This window comes from Trachypithecus francoisi, unplaced genomic scaffold (genome assembly GCF_009764315.1).
Source record: "Trachypithecus francoisi isolate TF-2019V2 unplaced genomic scaffold, Tfra_2.0 Lachesis_group3, whole genome shotgun sequence".
NCBI lineage: Eukaryota > Metazoa > Chordata > Mammalia > Primates > Cercopithecidae > Trachypithecus > Trachypithecus francoisi.
In genome coordinates, this window is record NW_022681468.1 from 160787789 (window position 1) to 160798251 (window position 10463).

The 10463-nt window shown below is 50.9% G+C and overlaps 1 protein-coding gene across 1 annotated transcript; it reads right to left on the bottom strand.

Moving 5' to 3' along the window:
* Positions 1 to 1535: 1535 nt before the first annotated feature.
* Positions 1536 to 5909, bottom strand: MAGEL2 (MAGE family member L2). Its single transcript, XM_033190752.1, has one exon. The coding sequence runs from the start codon at positions 5806 to 5808 to the stop codon at positions 1978 to 1980; it is 3831 nt and encodes a 1276-aa protein (XP_033046643.1). The 5' UTR covers positions 5809 to 5909; the 3' UTR covers positions 1536 to 1977.
* Between the last annotated feature and the right edge of the window lie 4554 nt (positions 5910 to 10463).

Here is a 10463-nt window from a genome sequence, read left to right on the forward strand (position 1 = left end):
GCGCAGGACTCTCTGCCCCAAGGAGTTTCTAGGAAACTGCCTCCCAGTTTTTGGAGTACCTGACCACTTAGACAACTTGAGGAAGATCTCCTGCGGCCTGGCAGATCCTGGGGCGGGGATCATCGTCCTGGAAAGCTCAGCTCTGTGAGTGCTAGGAGTAGAGTCTGCATCTTGTGGGTTCCTCTCCTAGTCAGCTTCCTAAGGGGCAGCGCTGTAGGACCAAGGACAGAAATCGTCGAGTGAAGAGTGGATTGGACTTGAAAACAGATGCTACCGTGGCCTATGAGAGAAAAGAAGGAATCTCTGGGCACATATACAGATAAAATCATGAGCAGAAGTGGTGAAGCAAGGAGCAGCTACCATCCAAGTAGATACATGGTGTGAAGAGGTTAAGCACCATGGGAGGGGCTGCTATTGCAGCAGCTGTGGTGGCACCTCGGATCTGCCACTAGGTGGCAAGAGAATTCCACCGTGGCCACTAACCTCATCTGGGACGTCGGCTTCACCCTAGAAGCGAGATATGGGATTGGATTTCTTCCTTCGGATAAGACAGTGGCAAGCAGGGCTGATAGTCCCCCGTCCACAGGAAGAGACTATGACCACAGGAACGTCCTTTTGTGTACGCCAACCTGGTGTGTGCTTGAATATCCTTCCTCAAAACACTCAGGCCAGTTCATTCCCTTGTCCCTTTCCTGCCTAGACCAGGTTCATAGCCAAGGGCTGACCGCGGTTGTTTAGCAACTTCAGGCGTTGCCGGCTGACTTCCCCTACATGTAAGAATTGACCCTTTCCCCCAGGACCTTCCCCTAGAACTCCGTGTTGCTAGGAACCCCCCTTGCCACGCCCTCCCCTAACCCAGCCACTACTGCCGGCAATCTGCAGGGTTTCTAGTTCAGTGAAGCCTGTTTTTTACTTTTCCCCGTTATAAGCCTGGGTATCCTGCAGAGAGCACGTTTCCATCCCGGTAGCAGTGGGTTGGTGAAACCCAAATTTGAACTGCTGGACACCCCCACACGGGCCACATGATTGACAAATGCCCCTTTGGCCAATTTTTCCATGCAGCCGGACCACCTGGTTATTTGTGGTCCTGCAGGCAGATGGCCCTTCTTCCCCATAGACCCTTAAGGACATTTCTGCTTCTAATAACAACGTTACTGGCTGGGCACTGACGTCTGTGCTTTAATTAATCTCCTGGAGGCTTATCTCTTCACCTACAAAATGGAGATAATAACGTCTCCTTTGAAAGAGTCTTGTGAGAATTGAATGAGACCAGGTATACAACCCCTTCCTGCTTCAGCCTCACTGACTTTGTGCAGTTTTGTTTTGGTTTAATGGAAATCTTATGTTTTACCACCCACTGAAATGACTGCATCCTTATAAAGATGAATGGAGTACTCCCCTTGGAAAACAATTCCACCACCGTGGTTTTTTCTAGGACTGAGAGTAGTCTTGGTATTCATGTCTATTCAGAGAATACGGCAAAACTTGGCTTCCACCATCTAGTGTAAAAATTAGAATAAAGACAAACACTTCTGTTATGCTGAAAGTATATTTATATATATAGATATAGATATTTACTTCTCTGTAGACAGTTTATACTGATGAGTCATTTGAACATTCAAAGAACAACCGATTACAATGCTACATGAACTATACCCGAATGAGACGGATAGCTTCTCGATTCCTTTCACAAAGCCAGCACAAAGCTGATACCAAAACATAACAATTAGAACACAAAACAGAGAACCACAGATCTCACTTAAAAATACAGATGCCAAAATACAGAACAGAACAGTAGCCGATTGAAATCAACACCACATGAAAAATGTACAAAGCTTTGGCAGATACGAAACCAAGTTGAAAATCCAAACTTGCACGTGTGGAACTGGAACACAAACACCAGAAACAGAAATGTCCCCCCACCCTGTCAGTGGCCTCTGGCCAGGGAAACACGGGAGCGAGATCTCTGTACACCTATTAGCGGGGAGGGGGCCTGCTGGTGGGGCCGCGGGCACTGTCACTGCTGTCAGGTTCATCCTCATCTGTGTCTTCCCACTCACACTCTGCCAGCGCTTCAAGGTAATGGAATGGCCAGCACCGTGGATCTTTCTTATGGAGCTTGGCCAAAAACCTCAGGACAAGCATCTTGCTCGTTTCCAGGAACGCTCGAGGGCCCCAGAGGAGCTCATACTCTGCGGGCTCAGTGTAGGGGATTCGCCTGTACTCCAGGTACTTCTGCCTGACAAACACTTCGGTGATGAGCTTCTTAGTATTTCCAAAGAGACCATTCGTCTCCCGGACATCCAACCCTAACTTGAACAGAAAGTTAAAGATCAAATCCTCCCTGACACAATTGCCTTTCATAAAGATGAGGCTCAAGACCACCATCAGGAGGCCGAACTTGGGCCTGTCTAAACAGGATGCCACCAAATCCCCTGCATGGTAGCCCAGCTTGTTGATGATAATATAAGCGTGGTTTTTGGTATCAATTTCTTTCAATTGATAACCAAAGGCACACTCTAGCTTACTGTTGGCACGGTTGATGATATCTAAGCACTCATCTTTAGACTCTCTGATGATGGCTTTCACCATATCCGAGCGCTGGACAGGCACCTTGGCTTGGTCCTTGACTAAGAGGAACTGCACCAATGCATTTGCTCTCTCATCCAAGGGAGACAAGGACTGTGCCTCCACCTTGGAATTATCCTGGGTGGCACTGGATCCCGGAGAGACACCTGCAACCTCAGACACAACCAAAGGCAGAGGGCTCCCTGCGCTTTCAGAGAGACCCAGAGCCCTGGAGGTGCTCGGGCCCTCCCAGGCACTCAGGGCCCAGGATGTGCTGGGCCCTTCCCAGCCACTCAGGATCCTGGAGGTGCTAGGGCCCTCCCAGCCACTCAGGCCACGGGGGGTGTTTGGGTGCTCCCAGTCACCCAAGACCTGGACAGGGCTTTGGACCTCCCAGTCACTCAGATTCAGATTCTCCCAGGGCCTTGGGCCCTGCCAGTCATGAAAGGCCAGCGTGTGGCCACGGCTGTCCTCTTGGGCTTCCAGATGCTTCTTCTTCCGGGTGGCCTTGCCAGAGTGGCGTGGCATCTCGACCGAGGTTTTGGAGGCCTCTTGAGTGGTGGCAGTTGCCTGGGGGGCAGCTGCTGTAGCCATCAGGAGGGTGGGCACTGCCTGGGATGCCTTTGAGGCATTCATGTTGGGCTGTGGAACCCATGGAACTGCAGGCAGGGCCTCTACACAGGCAAAGGGATCCTGCAGAGCATATGGCAGTGACTTTGGGGTCTCTGAGGCAGCAGAGGGGCCTTTAAAGGCATGCAGAGAGGCAGGCTGAAACTGGGAGGTAGCTGGGAAGACACTTGAGGAGGGAGCAAAGGTCTCCGGTGTGGCAGGCAAGTTTTTCCAGGTGGCTGGCAAGTGTGCTCGCGCAGCTGACACTGCCTTGGGAGCACAGAAGGTGGCAGCAAAGATCATGCGGTCTTTTGAAGGGGCCCTGCGCTCCTTTGAGGAGGTCCTGCGCTCTTTAGAAGGGCCCCTGCGGTCTATAGAAGAGGCCCTGGATTCCCCTGATGGAGTCATCAATGATTTAGTGGAGCCCAGGGGAAAATTTGCCGCCGCTAGGGGGGGTCCGGGCTGGGCCTGCAAGACCGCAGGCGGTGTCTGCCAGGAGGGCTGGAGCTGCAGTGTGGGCAGCTCGGCTTGCGGACCCGAGGCCTGGGCCTGCTGGGGGGGTAGCTGGATTTGCACAGCTTTTTGGGAGGGCGGGGCTCCCTGAAAGGGCTGCTCCAGCTGGACCATGGGGGGAGCCTGCCTCTGGGCCTCCTGGGCAGGCAAGGGCTGCCAGAAGTGGGTGGGGGCCTTCTGGGCTTGCCAGGCCAGAGCCTGTGTCTGCTGCACCTCCTGGAACTCCATTGACGTTGGTATTTCGTGTGGCACTGGGGGCTGACCTTTGGGGGCCTGCCAGATGATGGATGGGCAGTGCACAGCCTGCGGGGCAGACAGTGGGGCAGACAGCGGGGCCGGCAGCACAGGCTGGGGCACCTGCGGGCCAGCGGGCGGCGCCGCGGGTACCTGCGTAGCAGGTGGGGCCGTAGGCACCTGCGGCGCCGCCTGCACCTGCGGGGCCGGCAGCCTAGCCTGCGGGGCCTGCCGCAGTGGAGGTGGGGGTGGCAGGGCCTGCCAGAGAGGTGGCTGGGTGGCCAGGACCTGTGGGGCGGGTCGGATGGGCGGCGGCGCCTGGCGGATCAGCGGTGGGGCCTGGCGGATCACAGGTGGAGCCTGGCGGATCACAGGTGGAGCCTGGCGGATCACAGGTGGGGCCTGGCGGATCACAGGTGGGGCCTGGCGGATCACAGGTGGGGCCTGGCGGATCACCGGTGGGGCCTGGCGGATCACCGGTGGCGCCTGACGGATCACCGGTGGGGCCTGGCGGATCACCGGTGGGGCCTGGCGCACTGGTGGTGGGCCAGGGCGGATGGGTGGTGGGCCAGGGCGGATGGGCGGGGGCCCCTGGCGCACGGGCGGCGGCACCTGCCAGGCAATGGCTGGTGCCTGCCAGGTGACCTGCGTGGTCTGCCAGGTCAAGGGAGTGGCCTGCCAGCCTTGCGGCGTGGCCTGCCATCCTGGCGAGGTCGCCTGCCAGCCCGGGGGTGTGGCCAGCTGCGCTGGGGGTGCTTGCGGGCCCTGGGGAACCTGCGGAGGAGCCCTTATAACTTGAGACTGGATTTGCAGGATCAGAGGCTGAGCCTGCGGGGCCCAAGAAGCCATCGGCTGTGCAGGTGGGGCCATCGGCTGTGCAGGTGGGGCCGCTGGCTGTGCCATCGGTGCTCCTGAAGCTGGAGGCTGGGTCATCGGAGCTCTCGCACCTGGAGGATGAATCATCAGGACTCCTGGACCTGGAGGCTTGGCCATCGGGGCTCCTGAAGGCGGAGGCTGGGTCATCACGGCTGCGGGAGGCGGCTGGACCATCGGGGCTCCCGGAGCAGCAGGCTGGACCATCGGGGCTCCCGGAGCAGCAGGCTGGACCATCGGGGCTCCCGGAGCAGCAGGCTGGACCATCGGGGCTCCCGGAGCAGCAGGCTGGACCATCAGGACTCCCGGAGTCAGAGGCTGGGCCATCAGGACTCCCGGAGCTGGAGGCTGGGCCATCGGTGTCCCCGGAGGGGGAGGCTGAGCCATCGGTGTCCCCGGAGGGGGAGGATGAGCCATCGGTGTCCCCGGAGGGGGAGGATGAACCATCGGGGTCCCAGGAGGAGGAGGATGAACCATCGGGGTCCCAGGAGGAGGAGGATGGGCCATCGGGGTCCCCGGAGGGGGAGGGTGGGACATCGGGGTCCCCGGAGGGGGAGGGTGGGACATTGGGGTCCCCGGAGGAGGAGGATGGGCCATGGGAGCTCCGGGAGCTGAAGGATGCACCATCAGGACTCCCGGGGTCGGAGGCTGGGCCATCGGGGCTCCCGGAGGCGGAGGATGCACCATCAGGACCCCGGGAGTTGGAGGCTTACCCATCGGGCCCCCCAGCGGGGGAGCCGGGACTATCGGGCCCCCTAGGGCAGGAGGCTGGGTCATCGGAACCACCGGGGCGGGCAACTGGCCCTGTGGGGCCTCCCAGGCAGGCTGAGGTGCCTGCCAAGCGGCCAATGAAGCCTGCAAGTCAATTGGAGGTGGATCCCAAGGGACTGGCGGAGCCCGGGAGGAAGCGGGCGGGGCCCGCATCAGAACCGTAGGGCGGCTATAGACAGGCGGCTTCGGGGCCTCCGCTGGAGGACTCGAGTCACCCAGATTCTTACTTAGCTGCGACATGTCCCTTTGCTGACAGCTGGTGGGTCTTTTCCTCGGACAGCTGCTGGGCCTTTTCCTCCAGAGAGAAGAGAATGCCTACGTGGCTGTTCAGAGGCTCCCTCCCTGCTGAATGCTGAATAGGAAGTGAGTGCTGCTCGCTCCGCAGCTTTCCGCAGTAAGGAGGAGGGGGGAAGGGGGCTCAAGCCCGCCCCTTCCCCGCCCCCGACCACCACAAGTGGATATTGCATAGGGGCGTCTACCGGAGTCCTGGCTGACACGAGATCCCTTCTCACTCTGTCCAGTCCCCAAATGCAGACCAGTCAGACTCCACATGGATGAGTTTTCACAGGGGAGTGACAGGAACCCATCCATGTTTTAGAAAAATCACGGTACTGCAGTGTGGAGTGGGAGCAGACCACTGGAAACATGGAAGGTATCCAAGACCGGGGGGAGATGGTGTGGTCTGGGCTAAGATGTGAGGCGGAGAATGAGAAAAGTGCATTTACGTAAGAGAGTTTCAGGAGTTATAGCAGACAGATACCTGTATTATAACTGCATAGAGGAGTCAGAGACATGGAAAAGGCACACAAGTCCCTGTCTGGAGAAAGTGGAAAGTTGCAGGGACGGTTCCTCTCTTAGAGTCCCAGGAGAGGCACACGGGAAGAGAGGCTGATAAGTATTGGCAGACACAGGGCATTTGCGGTGCTGTGGGACTGCCAAGGAGAGATGCCCTGTAGGCACTCCTGTATGATGTCTTGGGAGTCCTGCTTGGCTATTCCTCATAAAAATAGAGTTGTGGGAGGGAATGTGGTTGCACTAGATCTTGAAGAACACAGGCATGTTAGAGACACATGGAGAAAAGGGATAGCAGCAAGTAGAGAGAGAGAGGAAAAGAAGTCAGGGAACTGAGACATGCCACAAACCAGTGGAAGACAGCATTTTTAGTATGGGGAAAACTGCCTGTGGAATGGCTCGGATGCAGGAACAGAGTAGGTTTCTCAGTATTTTTCAGTTGCAGAACAGGAAAGAAATTTTTAAAATGAAAACCAAATAACGCCCCTGAAGATAACAAAATGGGTATATAAATAGATAAAAAATTGATACATTTGGACATATAGGAAAAACAGGCAAACAATAACAAAATTTCTGGGGAAAGTACTCGTGACAAAAATCAGTTTAAATATGAGACAAATCAAGTATTAACAGATAAAGCAGATGACAATAGTATTATTGGACAATGCTATACAACTTTATGGTGAGAGGAAGTGATAATCTCAGTAGTTGAAAAGTTTTTCTGGAAATATACAGAGTACTAAATATCAAGGATGTTTCGTTTAAATAGGCTGTTGGCAGCCTAGGGCAGGAGTCCAGAGTGACAAAATGTGCCACCAGGGGGCAGATTACGATGATGAAGGGTACACCCCACTCCTCCCCAGGTACCCTTAGCCAGGGGTCCTCAAATTTGGTAATTTATGGATCCAAGGGAAGGTATGTATACACTCCTAATGTTATTATTGCCTTAAATAATAATAGAAGAATTTGGGGGTGAAGTTTCAGTGATTTTCTGGACATCTAAGGGATGTTGTTATTCCCAGGAAACTCTTTGCAAAACAGTCAGATTTTTAAGGGTGTTTGATGATACAGGAGCCCCCCACCTTATCTGCAGGGGATACATTCCAAAACTCTTGATGCCCGAACCTGGAGACAGCACCAAACCTTATATGTACCATCTATCCCTTTCATTCTCCTTCTTCACTATTTCACAGATAGTTTTGTTTCTGCCGTATAGCTTAGTAATCTCAGCATGCGATTTTTTTCTTTCCTTATTAAGTCAAGAACTTTCACCTTTTTCCTTCAAGGAAGCACTTCATAGCTTCTGTTTGGCATACCTAAATTGCCAGGATCACTACTCTTGCTTTTTGGGGCCATTATTAAGTGAAACAAGGGTTCTTGAACACGAACACTGGGAAACCGATGGTGGATTTGATATCTGAAGCAGCTACGAAGTGGTTAATGAGTGAGTAGTGAATACGGTAGCACTCCTGTGCCTGCAGTTTCACATTGTGTGAATTCAGTTACCTGTAATCAGCTGCAGTCTGAAAAATTAAATGGAAATTTCCAGAAATAAACAATTTATAAGCTTTAGATTGCATGCCATTCTGAGTAGTATTATGAAATTGTTCTCTTTTGTCCTGCCTGGGGCATGAATTATCTCTTTGTCTAGTGTATCCATGCTGTATACACTGTCTGCCTGTTATTCACTTAGTAGCTGTCTCGGCTGTCAGATGAAAATGTCTTAGTACACATAGGATTCAGCACTATTTCCAGTTTCAGGCCTCCACAGGGGGTCTCAGAATATATCCCCTAAGGATAAGGGTGGACTGCTGGACATCGCTCCTGTGTACCCCGAGAGAAGGCCATCTACCACAGCACACAAAAATCTTCTGCAGAATGGATACTACCATGTTTCATGGTTTTCCTTTCTCCCTTGAGTTAATGGCCCAGACCCACATAGGATTTCTCAGTTTCCTGGGGGTTTGGAAACACTGTAGGGGGACCAACTCTAAATACCTAACGCTCACAATCTGCTATTAGCAACTCTTCTACATGGCCATTACTGGCTGTGAATGACTTTGGAAAAGTCAGTTTATTTTTTAGCCTAGGGCATTTCTATCCTCATTAAAGCATACATTTTTTCCACTCTAATTCAAATGTATAAACTACGCAAAGATTCAGTTCTCCCACTAACCATTTCTTTTCCCAAATTATGACAGGTGTGACCTGCAGTCCACCATGCTGTTAGTCATCCCACACAATGAATGGCTTCCATTAGAGGCTGGCTGTTCTCACTGATGGTGGAAGTCAGTGAATAGCACTGACACACAGTGTCAACTCCCACCAAGTCCATTCTATGAAAAGAGCTCCGATTTATGTCAACAGGCAACACCGAAGCCAGAAAGAAAAGATTAGGTATTATGCAAAGGAAAAAAAAGATGTGTAGGAGTAGTTAGAAATGGAGGATTAATAACTTCTACACCAGCACCATTCCCACTCCTTGGAAATATTCTTTAACTGGCAGGGAAAAATTAGAGATTATGTATCAATTGATTCTATAGGAGCAAGGAAAGAGGGTAAACCAAATTTATTCTCCCTGGAAGAAACATCTGCTTATTTCAGATAGTCAGTGCTCTCAGACCCAGGCTGTTCCTGGGGCTCTCCCTAGCTATTTACAAATTACTTGTGTGCAAAATGCACCTGAGGAAACAAGGGACACACGGGTCCTTTGTGAAAACCGACTGCCTTAATAACAGCAAAACATAATATTGCCGTGAGTCTAGTGAGGCATTAAGCCACAAGTCTTAGATAGGTCTTCCCAAATCACTCCTGTGAAATTGTCCAGCTTCCTGAAGCCCTCTTTCCCTTTCTGTGCATATGTTCTTCCTCCTCAACACCTTTGAACCAAGTGTTGTCAAAATTCCCTTTCCTCATTTTTATATGTGACAGCTTGAAAATTCAAGGTGAATAGAAAACAAAAGGGAAAAAGATACAAAACATCCAAGAAATGTTGGTCTTTGTCCCCCAATTCGAAAGGACTTTTAATGGCTTACATCAGTATATAACAGCAGTTTACAAAATGATTTTTAAAAATAGGGAAGGGAGAACTGAGGATATTGTGATGGGAATAGGAAAACTGCAGAACTAGGAGCAGATGGGAGCCTGTTTTGCTCACCTCGGTATCCCCAGCTCACATTGAGTGGTCACTAAGGAGCTACAAAATGAAATGGTAAGATTAGCACCAGAACTGCCTGTCTTTCAGTCTTCTGTAGCTGTTAGACTTTGTGTAAATATTCATAAGTAACAAAATCAGTTATGATTTTCATAAACTCTAAAATTACTAATTTATGAAATATCTTTTATTAAGTAGTCACTATATGCCCATCACTGTGCTATATATATAAGACTACAGAGAAAAATCTGACGCAAGTACTATCTACATTTATTGTTAGTCACAGAGAGACATTAATCTAATCTATCGTTAGTCACATAGGGACATTACACTAATCTATTTTTGGTCACATAGGAACATTAACATGGTTTTTTAGTACAATAAGGTGGTGTTGTTGCATTGTTTAAACCTCATATTGGTCATAGAGGATGAAAATAATCAAATACTCACTTCTGCTTGGAACATGGGGTGAGGGAAGCTGTGATACTGATTGTAGCAGTGAAAAGAAAGAAAACAAACCTGAAGCTGTGAAAGATTCATGTGATCTAGGTGGACAGTCTAAGCAGAAAAATTATTTTAAAAGCATAGGAGATCTCATAAGTAGAAGGTTTGAATAAAAAGAATTGGAAGGATTAAAATAGTGTAACTACTAGCTATCGATGACTGGTTATTTGATAAAATACCATCCTCAGAGTATAATAGACTCTATTCATTGATTTCTCACAAAATCCATAAGTGTTTGGCTTGATTTTACATGTCAAGAATTTGAGGCTCAGAAGATCTAGCAATACATAGCAGAATTCAGATTTAAATCCTAGTCTATTTGTGGTGAAAACTGGCATTCTTCTTTTTTCCTTTTCGCCACCCCTCCACCAGGCAGGGTCTTGCTGTCTCACCCAGACTGGAGTGCAGTGGTATGGTCATAGCTGACTGCAGTTTGAAACTCCTT

Coding starts and splice junctions, on each gene's coding strand:
- MAGEL2 (XM_033190752.1), bottom strand. CDS start 5,808: ATGTCGCAGCTAAGTAAGAATCTGGGTGACTCGAGTCCTCCAGCGGAG.